Below are 12,878 nucleotides of genomic sequence, written 5' to 3'. Positions count from 1 at the left end.
CACAAGATTCCTTGGTAGAGTGACCACCACGATTGTGTGTGTTGTTTCATATGCCAATCTTAGATTTTTTATTTTCGTTTGGCAATGTATTCTTCTTTTGAATATGACATAAAGGTCCTCTTTGTTCATTTAATTCAGACTTTGCTTCAGAGTTGGAGTTCTTATTCTAACTTATTTAAAGATTTAGAATCATTATTCCTCGACAACTGCTTGGCTTTTTGCTTCAAAATCGAATGCATACCTATAGCCTTCTTGTAGTGAATAGATATGATAGAAATCCACATCAACATAGACATATTTAGTCTCAAGACTAACATGTACTTCAGGATTAGAATTTTATTCTTAGACATTCAACTTAGAAGCTAAAGTATTCAAGTATTAATATATTCTTGGAAAAATTGGTCACAACCTTGATTAAATCAAAGTCTTGTCCCTTTTTTTGACAAATTAGTTAGAGCTGGAATGCGGGACTGTAGTCCCTCCTCTATTAGTAGGGGGCTTTCCCTTCTCTAACTACTTGTAAAAATATACCGTGGTGGGGTTTAAATGTACACATTTAAAAAAAAGAGGACACGGCAACACCAGCAATTGAAAATAAAAATTATGTAGAAAAAGAAATAAGCATAATTTAAGGAATAATGAGTTCCTTTTCCTATGCTAATTTTGTAGGAGCATAAAAAATCCACCCAGAATAGCATAGAGAACTAGAGTGAGTTAGATCAGGATGCTAGCAACCAGCTGAAATGCAACATAAAGTCTCAAAAAAAAAATGTACAGAATTTACATGATAATGTTTCAAAGACAAATGCCGGTATTGGCATAGTGTGATGGTTTAAATGTGGCGATGTTGTTCTTGCCACGAAGGTCCAACCCTGTTGGGGTGTTATCGTTGAAGATGAGGTCCCCCGTTTGTGACCTCACCAGTTCATAGCTCCGAGTCAAATGTGTATACCCCTCTTTCAAAAAAAAATCTTTGAAAGATAAATGCCATTAAAGCACATGAGTATTACCATAGTCCTTTCAAAGATGTTACATGGTCATACAATCCTTTCTCAAAAATAATACAACTTCCTACCATTATTCAAGCAACATCAAAATGTTCAAGATAGACATAATAAGAGCTGCAAACTCCTTTTACAACAATCCAGGTAGTAGTGCATATAACTGTCCTTGTAACTAACTGCTTAACTAATAACTAACCACCTGTCTATTCACTATCAACCAACATAACCCTAACATTTTTATAATAAAACAACTTTGTCCAACAAAACTCAACACAAAATTACATTGCTAAAGTCACTAACAATCACCATCTAGTTTGACAACTGCCTCAATCCATACAAATGAGGATTGTTTTAATATAAGGTTCTTCCATTTGCTAACAAGTGTATCCATGGTGGATGAATTCTAAGACTTGAACTCCTTGGAGTGAAAACTTTACTAAAGGATGAGTTGATCGGCAAGCCCATCTACAATGCCTATGCTCCTAGAAAACCTGTTTGATGGAAACAAACATCCACAAGAGAAAAGTATTTGCATCTGGTTCTCCAGCCATCCCACTCAAAAAGGAGAATGGAATGCTTGTATTCATTTTCGAATTCTGCCCATTTAGCAAGAGCAACCTTAGAGTGACTTCTCTTTTGCATCAAAAGCAAAGTTTTGCTAATAAACCATCTACTTTTTGCATTTTTTGCACAAAAGGTGCTCAGAGATTCTTTAATGCTTATTTCAACCAATGCTTCATGAATTGGTATCATGACCTCAAAAAAATTGGAATTGAGATTAGCAATTTCATATGCATGCACGGTCTTCATGGTTTAAGTCTATGCACATTCAAGTACCAATTACAAGCATTTAATCATGACGCCAGAAATATTGCTGCAGCAACTTGATAAGATGCAACAAGAGGACCTCTTGAGTCCTTTTGCAATAATTTTTTGGACCATATTTCTATGTCAATGAATTCCAAATCAGTTTCGTCGACATCTTGAGCCTCACTGAACACGTGAATAGGTTTAGCTTTCATTTTAAATTTCATGGTTTACCAATTTGTTAGCATGTAAAATAATTTCGGGGTTAAGATTTTCGAAAGATAACACCCAAAGAGCATCTTAAATTGATCCATGCAGGTTAGTATATTGATATAGATGTGCAATATCTAAACCATCAATTTATACAAATAGAAACACTCTTAAGTGCTGGATCAAAAAAAACACAAGAAACAGAAAGCACCATGCTAAAACTGTCATGCAAGATTGTATTATGCAAGTTCTATACAAAAAATATAGGAGATCAAATGTAGCAACCAAACTTGACTCACCAGCAAATATTTGATGAATAGCTATGTTACAGAGTTACACGAGGAAGTGAAGAACAGCTTCGGTATTAAAAGAAACACCACCACTCACCTCCTGCCAAATAATATTCTTTGCTTTGTTGGATTCTATTGATACTGCTGAAAAGTGTGTTAAACATAGTTGACGCAATCCAAATTTTATGACATCAAACACACATGGAATGATGCCCAAACTATTGTTACATAGCTTCCTATTGTGCATAGAGTCATGACATAACAACTGTACTCCAAATTGCATGTACGTTTGGGATTGAATGCGCGTTTAGGATGATGCCCAATTGTTGAAGACAGCATGCAATTTGGAGGTACAGTTGTTGGATTCAATTGATACTGCTGAAAAGTGTGTTGAACATAGTTGACACTATCCAAATTTTATGACATCAAACACACATGGGATGCTCTTCAAACTATTGTTACATAGCTTCATATTGTGCAGAGACTCGTGACATAACAACTGTACTCCAAATTGCATGTACGTTTGGGGTGATGCCCAGACTATTGTTGAAGACAACATGCAATTTGGAGTACAGTTGTTATGTCATGAGATGTTCAAAGTTCAAAACCATCCTAGATCAATTGTCAAAGGAAGGTACACAACAGGTGAAAGAAGAGAGAAGCTTGCAAGGAAGAAGAGAGATCATCAGAGAGTCTAGAAAGCTAGATAGTTATCATTTGTTCTTTGTAATTTATGTTGTAGAATAAGAGGGATTTTGGTTTCTTTATCAATTAATGCCACATAATTGTGCACATTAATTTGGGAAGCGAATGAAGAAAGTCACTTCTCTATTTTGTGTGTTCATTGAATATGCATCCTATCTTTTCTTCTGCACACCAAACAGCTGGCCTGCTCAGTGGCAACACTTTCTCATTCCACTCTTAACCACACAATCACTAAATAATAGACTCTTGCAACAATGAAAACATATACAAAATGTATTAGGAAAACAGTTAAAATATAACTTTTGTACCATTTTAGTGCTTACTAGATAATATGAATACCCACTCTATATATTGAACTTTTTATCTTCCCATTGTCATCTCATCTTGAATTTATAAAACATGGCCATTGAAAGATCTAGTTGAATCTTTTCCTTATCTTCATAAATGCTTTTTATAATATACAATTGCAGAAATTGCTTCTATACTCTCAAACGGTTACACAATTTAAAGACATGATATTTCCACACTCCATTAGAGTTATTTGCAATGCTTCTAATAGAAAACTGTGTAGGATTTTTTGCATCAACATTTCGGATAAAAATCCATGATCCATTATAATATTTTCCTCATCCTGATTATGGATCACAGAGTGTGATCCAAAACATCGATGTAAAAATTCTCAACCAGAAGTGCTCTAAATCACAGTTATGCCATGTTCTCTTGCTTCACAAGTCACCTAAAAAGGATCTAATAATAGTATAAAGGTAGAAATATGACTGTCAAATGCTTAAGCATTTTTCTCAACCTATCTTTTCCTTTTCTTGCCTTACACAATCCCCTTGCACATGTAACTACCTTGAGGTACTGTTGGATTCCATCTTCAACACTACAAACTTTACCATTCTTGGGTTATCTAATATCTTCTACAATATTCTATATGTCAAATAACTGCTCACATTCTAGCGACTAAGCTATAAATGCATTGGGTTCAAGTTTGCTCAAATCTAAACTTCCTTATCCCTTGCTTCAATTTGACTTCTATAGGGCTCTTAATTGGACTGTGTGCTTTAGCTTGGATATGCTATTTGCATATTCTTCATCTTTCGAATCACAAATCCTTAATCTTGTCTGTAAGGTTCCTATTCTTGTTAGGATCTATTCCTCCATGTATCTTTCTTTTCTACACCTCATCCTCTTCTTCCCCAGCCAAAAGCAGCACCTCCAAAAGTGGTGTTGTTTCTCTGATACAAAACAGATGCAACAAAGCTATAGGAATCAAACAAGTTTACTCTCTTCAACCAAAACACTCCTCCAATTCACCTGCAACAAACTAATCTTAGATGAAAAAAACCATTGGTTGCCAATGAAACCTGCCTTTAAGAACCACTAGAAAACTGCAGCAATTAATGGAAAGTTAACTTAATTCAGTTATTCAATACAAGTAGAAAGTTCCTCAGACCATCACCAACCTTCTCCTTGTACTCTACCCTTCACCTAGTCTTCTAGCCCTATTATCTCTCTTTCACTATAAAAATTTTAACTCTTCACTTGAAAAACACACCTGGAGCTAAACAAGGTTTTCTTCCCTCTAGAAAACATTAAAAAAATTCTAGCAAAACACACCCATAAAAGCAAGGCCCAAAAACATATGCCTACGATATACAAAGGTAAATGCATAGATATGCATTAGTTATGCTGCCAAATGCAGTTAGAGGCATATAGACAAGTAATAGAGAAAAAATGAGCTGAGGAATAACTGCTGCACATTTAAAGTAATTTCTGTATATGTACATTCTCTCCTGTCAATAATGCTTGCTTGAACTAAATTCAGTACATTCACTTATGACTACATAAGAATAATATAGATGGCATTACTCAACAGAGAAGTAGAGTAGACCGAATAATATTCCTAAGAATCTCAGCATCCTTGTATACCACAATGGTTCATATTCCTGACCCTGTGACCCAGAACCACTAGACTCATGCATAGCCAAGAGACAGTTGTGCAATGAAAACAACATCATGGTGCCAGTTGAAACCACAACACTATACTTATTTTTGCCTAACCTTGAATTAAATCACCAGGAACACTTCCCATTGGCACCAAGACCACGGAGACAGTTAATTACTTGACAAACAACTACAACACTCATAAATATAAAGAGTAAGACTAAATCTTGTTGACAACTACAGATGAACAGAAACAATGAAACTACGAATGTTGTTAAATGCATACTCAGTGTCTCATGATCAGGGTATTCCACCTCTTTGACAAAACAGGATGGAAAATTCACTGAATCGTAAACAGTAGTGGCTTAGTAAGAATCATGTAAAAACATGCAGCTATATACATATAAACGCACTAATATCCATGAAATGGAGCAACTCTTGATACTATACATTGCAAGAGCTTATGACTGCCCACAAATTACAGGATCAAATTTAGCATCAACTTAAATGAATATTGAAGTCAAAGAATGATGTAATTGTGACAGGTTTCAGGATTAACTGTAAATTCATAACTGTATAGAAAGAATATTTATGCTCATAAAAGGTATACTCAGGTGTAGATGAACTCATTTAACCAAGAAATAAAAAATATTTCATACCAATCATAAAAAGTACAAGAAAATAAATTGGGTTATATTTTCTCTCTAAAATTGAATCTGCTAAATCAAAGGCATTGGATGTAGTAGCCCAAAAGCTTACCATCACATCAGGCAAAGGCATCTTAACCTTTGTGAGCATTATTTCACAGTTATTAGCCCTTCTTAAATCAACCTGCATCCAGCCACAACCATAATATAAATTGTAAATAATAAAAACTATGCATCTTGAAAATCTTTAGAAGCTACATGACCTTTCAGATTGAATGATGATTACTAAACTTCAAAACACCACACAACTACAGAAAATAAAAAGTCAATCAACTACCAGAAGCACTCTCTCTGCTTTTGACCCAATTGATGTTCGGCGTCCTGCTTTATCCCCTGAACCACCAGAAGCTGAAGACGGCAATGCAGTAGAGAAAAGGCACTCAAGCTCTGACATGTCAATGTCAGGTGCCCTAAAAATGCAAAGAAGAAACACTCAAATTATATTAATTTAATATAGCTTGAATTGGACGGACTTTGTTTCTAGCAAAATTCTGAAGATAAGAATTAAATTATTAAGGAAAAAGGATCCACTTAATTGCCTATGCAATATATGAACTACATAGATGATGGGCACAAAACAAAGCAATGAAATACCTGCTTAACTCATCACTTTTCTGAGCCTCAGCCCATAAGCTGCCTGACATTGCCCTTGTCACTTTGACCCAATGCAGTGGCTTCAGTGAAGATCTTTTCTGCGATGAGGTAGAATTTGATCCAGCTCGAGTTGCAGTTCCTAAAGCCTTTCCTCCTGGAGGAGGTGTAGGGCTACCCTTTCCTTGATTACTTGGAAGAGATGTAACAGGTGATTTCCCACTTGGAGGAGGAGGTGGGGGAGCCCCTCTACCCCCTGAAGGGGGAGGTGGGACCCCTTTACCTCCTGGTGGAGGAGGTGGAGGGGGAGCCATCTTGCCCCCTGGTGGAGGAGGTGGAGGGGGAGCCGTCTTGCCCCCTGGTGGAGGAGGTGGGGGAGCTCCTCTACCCCCAGGTGGAGGAGGAGGCGGTGGAGCTGCCCTACTCCCTGGTGGTGGAGGAGGTGGAGGGGGAGCCGCCCTACTCCCTGGTGGAGGAGGAGGAGGAGGTGGTGGAGCCACCATACCCCTTGGTGGAGCAGGAGGAGGTGGTGGTGGAGCAACCCTACCCCCTGGTGGAGGAGGAGGGGGAGGGGGAGGGGGAGGTGCAGGAGGCAGCACAGAGGCTCCCTGACTTCCTGGAGGAGGAGGTGGAGGGGGTGGTGGAGTTGGAGGAACAGGTGCATGTGTAAGTGCAGGATGAGGGGGTGGCAGAGGTGGTGTGGGGGCTGAGGGGACATCTTCAGAATGAGGGAGAATTAGAGTTGGTGTTGTAATTGCAGCTCCATAAAGAAGAGTTTGGGAAGGTGGAACCATTGGTTGAGGAACACCTCCAGACTGAAAGGAAGATGGCATTGATGATGGTAGCGAAGAGGTTCCTTGCCTGCCTCCGGTGTGACTGCCATCTATAGTTAACAATGGTTGCACAGGTGCAGGCAGAACTTGAGCATGATTAGGTTGTGGGCTCAATGTGACAGGAATTGGTGAATACTGTGCAGACATGCCATCAAATTGTGGGAGTTCATTGTGCATTTTTGTTTCATTCTCATTTGTTGTATGATGTTCTACAATTGCTTGGCATTTCACAGGTACCCCCAGTGCTGAAGGTGCACTATGCAATCTGGATGGTTGTGTGGTTGGAGGGAATGAACCGGGAACATTGGTAGTTGGATATAAATTTTTTGACATCATTGGTGATGGGGAATCCACTTGAGAAGGCAGTAAACATTCACCTTGAAATGCTTTCACATCTTTTTCATCTACGTGAGCTGAAAGTTGAGGCAACCCAACTTTAGCAAATCGTGGAGAATAATTATTTGTATCACCAGATAAGAATGTGTCCAACATTTCTTCCTGAGCATTTGATTCTCTGATCTTCTGAAGCATACGAAGTGCAGCATCACCCTTCCCATCCCCCCAATTCGCATTGCTGAATATCTCTTTCACCTGTGCAAATGCTTCCATTGGCAAACCTCCCTTTTCCTCACCACCCAGGGTTGCCACATTAAGTAAAGGAGAAGTCGAAGTATCCATGTCAGAGAAAAGCACCTGTTAAGTTGATTTCACCAATATAATTCAAACATTATTTCAATTACTTGCTTCAAAATAATTCAAGACTTGTAGCAAATACATAATGTTGCCTCCTTGGCAAGTGCTCTATTTGTAAATACAATGCCTGAAAAAATGTGAAGTAACACATCACCTTGGCTGCTAACAACATATACAAAACTAAATGTATGGAAACTAACGAAAGAAATCCTTCTAATATAAGAACCTGATTAGAGTACATTATTGTCTGAGAGACAATCTTGGTCTAAGCCAATGCCTCCAAAAACTAAGGATATCAATCAAATATGAAAGATGATGTGAGCGCCTGACCTCAGCTCTAAAATCCTTGGGAAAACGATCTTTGGCATTCCATAGTGTATCAATGTCATCCCGGTTTAACATCAAAAAATTGGATCGAATGAATGCTGTATTGAACATGATCCTAAACATCATCTCTTCTCGCTCTGTATCTGAATCCAGGTTAATGCACTCAAGAACTACATCACCTTGGATGTTGCATTGAATCTCAATTTTAGCTACATCACAATCTGCCTGCAATAGACATATAGCACCAACACACAATTTGTCAACTCGTCTTGGACCAACACCCACATCTCATACTTGGATAGAAATTTCTGGTGTCTCATACTCGGATAGAAATTTCTGAAGCATTCATGAAATTATTGGCATTAATGCCTTGTTTCAGCTGAAGTTATATTATTAACTCAAGACTATAACGAAATTAATTCATCAATAGGATAGGAAAACTAACCTGTCTATAATGCCGAATGTTCTTGCTCTTCTTTGACATGGTAAAGAGCATCTGGGTTGTTCGGTCATCAGGGCTGAATGGATCCTGCCCAAATATGCGAAAGATTGGCCTGCATCCTCCTTGCCCATCAAAATTTGGGATTATTCTAAGGATAAGACAATCTAGGGTCAAAGCCCTTTCAGGTGGCGGCCATTCAGAGCCAATGCTTCTCCTGGAAATGTACTGCAGATACCGTATCTGAGAAGGTATCGGATTGAGATGATGTAGCAGCTGCAAAAGCTCTTTTGGAGCTACTTTATAAATCATTTCCAAAGTCTTCTGTTCCCCTGTATTCAGTTTCCTGTATATGAGAAGAGACGCCAGCATGAAGGCAAGAACAGCCCATCCTCCCCTCTCACAATGCATCAAAATTACATTGTTATGGCCCTCCAAGGTTAGCCAGCTCTCTCCTGACCGCAAAAAGTGATGAATCATCTCCAGTGGAAGCAAGGGACAGCCCTCATACTGCTTTGGATAATCCATTACAGTCACCATCTCATACTCCGCTAAAATATCTGTCACTTGACTCTTTCTCATACCCTCTCTAAAGTTAAACACCATATATGAGGCATCTTGGAATTGATCTCTTAACTGTTTTATAACGTTTTTAAGATAAATCTCATAATCTTCCTCCTCCATAGGATCAGTTGTGAAGCAGGAGTCGAACACTGCATACGCCGTTAAATGTTTATTTTGCTTTAGGGCGGGAATTCAGAGCTTAAAAACATAAAGAAAAATATATAGCAAAAGATCACTTCGATCCCCAATAAAAACCACAAAACATGCATTTGGATCCTCCCAAAATTAAAAGCAGGTCATTTTGTATGCTCCAAAAACCAAAGTTAGGTCATCGAAAAAACACATTTTGAGCAGTTTAATCTGCCGAAAATAAAATTGGGTCTCCAAAAATTTGATGTTCGAAATTTACCAAAAAGAATTGGGTTTGATACATACCATACACGCGCTCTGAAATTTCAAGCAGCCCATCTGGGGGTTTCTTGAAAAAAAATCTCCTTAAGAGTGCCATGTTCACATAAACTCAAACAGCGCTTCAGATATCTCACTAAAAATCCAGATAACCTCAATGTGATATCCTCCTGTGCTCCTAATGCTGCAGGTCAATGCTGAGTGCCTGAAAAATGCTTAAAGTAAGGAAATATGAGCCAAAAAATGATTCTGGCGCTCTTAAGCCTACAAATAAACAAATTGATAATGTCTGTCAGATCCAATTACTGATTTAATCTTTCCTTCCACAGATCGATGTACTGTCACAGATTAAAACGCCGATAAATCCTTGTGAGGTTAATCAGATTGGAAAGTATTGTTTACACGAGAACTCAATTATTATCAAGAAATAAAATAAAACCCATATAAGCAATCCCCATCGCCACGTTGGCATCCATGTCAGCAAACCGTATTTGACCAATAAATCAGATCCTCCACGCTCAAAATATGGTATTTAACAGTCAATTTAATACATGGGTTCTCTTTTAATTTGTCGTCTTCTAAAGCCAACCATGTGGAATTCAACATTAATTTTGCTCAAGTCTCCATTTTTGTCACCTTTCAAAAGTATATTTCTGAATCTGTGGGGCTCAAATGCTGGAGGTATAATAGCTGGAACCTCTGAAATAGGTTTGAGAGGAGCAAAGGGGACAAAAAGTGTTTTGCAATCCTTACCAAATAAATTCTTCTATATTATTCCAAGCTCTATAGCTTTCAAGGGCTAAATAGTTGGTAATCTTCACTCCAACACTGGTCTGATCCGTCAATCATGGATTAATGTATGGAAGGGAACTAGGTAAAGCTCCGCAAGTTAGGTGGAATCACTAAATGGGCCTAAAGCCCCACTTGTTTGTTGTATGCTTAAGTTTATCATAGCTAGTCATGAGGGAAATGTGGTTGTACTCTAATAAGATAAGAATTAGAATTTATTGTTTTTAATTAATTTAAGTGGTAGATTTTGTCATCTATTAAAATTTGAATTTTTTGTTTTGGAGATATTGTTTTAGTTGTTTTTGACTTTTAGTAATCCTATCATATTGATTTCCTTTATTTATTATAATTCAATTGGAAGAGGGTTTTCAAGAGATTTTAATTGTATCAAGGATTGCAGTTCAATTGGTTGAGCACAAGTGGTGAGGATGATGGTATGTGATATAGAACCCATCTACCAAGATTCAAACCCTCGGAGGCATATTTGGACCAGGTACTTCCTCAAATTGTTGTAATATGCTATATAAAGAGAGAGATGCCAACATTTATGTATGTTGAAGATTATTTAGTGTGATAATGAAACATGGAATCAGATTATTGAGTGTGATAATGAAACATGGAATCAAATTGAGTGTGATCTAACACATACACAGTTGATTCCAAAACCAAAAACTGCTTAGTCGAAGGAGGCTTGTAGTTTAGATGTAGATTACTGAGTGTGATAATGAAACATGGAATTGAATTGAGTGTGATCTAACCAAAAACCACTTATCTGAAGGAGGCTTGTAATTTAGATGTATGCTTACTCAACTCGTTGTAATCCACTGAAACATCGAATCAAACACATACCCAGTTGGTTCCAAAACCAAAAACCAATCTTTTGAATACTGTTAAGACTATAAAAACTAATGTGAACTAAAAGATAGCTAGTATACTTATATTTACAAGAAATCGTGTTAAAAAAAGGTCTATAGATATCATTATTAAGACAATTAAAAAATATTAAATCTAATTTCGACATTTTAAAAATAAATCAAATTAAAAAAATCAAATCTAATTTCTACTTTTTAAAAATAAATCAAATCCAATTATTATCTTGTAGAATAGAAGTACGTCTTTGAAAACAAATCAAATCTAAATTTTACTTTTAAAAAATGATTAATTATATATTTATTTATTATATTATAATCCACTTAAAATTTTGATAATAATAATCTAATTAATAGAAATCTTTATCTTTTAAGATTTTCCTAATTGCATCTTATTGTTGTTTTTATTATTATTAGTAGTATTATTACATAAACCTTTTTATATTACCACTTATTATTTAAAGTTTCAAATCTATGGAGATAGACAAATGTACTTATGTACCAGGGTGCCTCCATTGGAAATCACTATAATGACATGACTTAGAAGCATGATGGTTTGTTTTTTTATTTATTTTCCTCCTAAGTTGACTTACTTTATAACACATTTGGTGGGAAATTTATCAAGCTTCTAAATGATTTCAAAGTTTGTGAGTATTATTTGTTCATGTGAGTGAGGGACATTTCATCCTTTCCTAGCCTAATTCACACTCGCAACAAATATAAAGTTTATTTATTAATTAAACAAGTCAATCATGATTCACGGTGAAGGAGAATAATTATTATTGGTGTTATAATGATGACAAATTTCCTAGAAGATGTCCCTTCAATAAATTTAAATATATAATTTTTATTATATAATATTAAAATTATAATTATAAAGTTATCTTAAAACAAAATATTAAATTCAGATTATATATCGTTATTTATAAAATAAGTTTATACAATTATATTGTATGTCATTTTTGACATAACATTATATAAATATTAATATACATAAAAATCTTGTAAAGATGATAAAGATTAGCATATGCAATAAGTTATTTGCAATGATATATTTTATTCATAAGAAACGATTATATAGAATCATACACAATATAACTTTTGGCATAACATTATTTTTTTATATATTTTCTTATTAAATTGTAGAAAGGTGTTTAAAATTTAGAATTTTAAGATTATGGAAATTTTATTCTATTTTAAGAGTATTATATAGGTGTGGAGAAGAAAAGTGCATTCTTACCTTTTTTCTTTATTTATTTTGGATTCACTTTGGACACTTTTTAAAATATAATATTCTATTGTATGACTTAATTTTGTTTATGCATGTGTTGACCCTAGTTTGTTTTCTATTACTTCACACCACTTTTCTCAAGCCATGAAACATGAGTTGATCCATTCTCTTAGTTCTCCACTTTCTAAGAAAAAAAATATATAATTGTAGTCATGGTCAAACTCATGATTGTTAAGGTAGCCTCAACCCTCAATTTCAAATTCTCATTTCTCACCTATTGAGTCATTTTTTTGTATCAGTTAAGTTATAATTTGTCGACCTATGCGCTATTTTGGCTTTAGTTTGAATAACTACGTTTTATTTATAAAGGATTGTCCTCAGTCATTTTAGACATAGAGGAAAAATAAAAAGATAACAATCAAGCCATTAAACATTTAATAAAAAATAGCATATAGGCAAAG

General features: G+C 35.9%; 1 protein-coding gene across 4 annotated transcripts in view; it reads right to left on the bottom strand.

Annotated features, from left to right (window-relative positions):
• The window catches only part of LOC131044699 (formin-like protein 17), a 39,485-nt gene extending 29,226 nt beyond the window's left edge, over positions 1-10,259 (bottom strand). Inside the window, exons 1-7 of one of the 4 annotated variants that reach the window (XM_057978077.2) lie at positions 9,835-10,248; positions 9,556-9,733; positions 8,563-9,269; positions 8,121-8,342; positions 6,268-7,790; positions 5,951-6,083; positions 5,726-5,797 (exon numbers count right to left, since the gene is read on the bottom strand). In XM_057978077.2, coding sequence (XP_057834060.1) covers positions 5,726-5,797; positions 5,951-6,083; positions 6,268-7,790; positions 8,121-8,342; positions 8,563-9,269; positions 9,556-9,628 — 2,730 coding nt within the window. In that variant the 5' untranslated portion in view covers positions 9,629-9,733; positions 9,835-10,248. Of the gene's footprint in view, positions 1-5,725; positions 5,798-5,950; positions 6,084-6,267; positions 7,791-8,016; positions 8,343-8,562; positions 9,270-9,555 lie in introns of those variants that run through there. The other 3 variants (XR_009105697.2, XM_057978076.2, XM_057978078.2) reach the window with 3 other exon arrangements.
• Positions 10,260-12,878: the final 2,619 nt, after the last annotated feature.

Source organism: Cryptomeria japonica, chromosome 3 (assembly GCF_030272615.1).
Source record: "Cryptomeria japonica chromosome 3, Sugi_1.0, whole genome shotgun sequence".
Taxonomy (NCBI): Eukaryota; Viridiplantae; Streptophyta; class Pinopsida; order Cupressales; family Cupressaceae; genus Cryptomeria; species Cryptomeria japonica.
The sequence above is the reverse complement of the archived record's forward strand: the minus strand, read 5'-3'. Positions and strand labels throughout refer to the sequence as shown.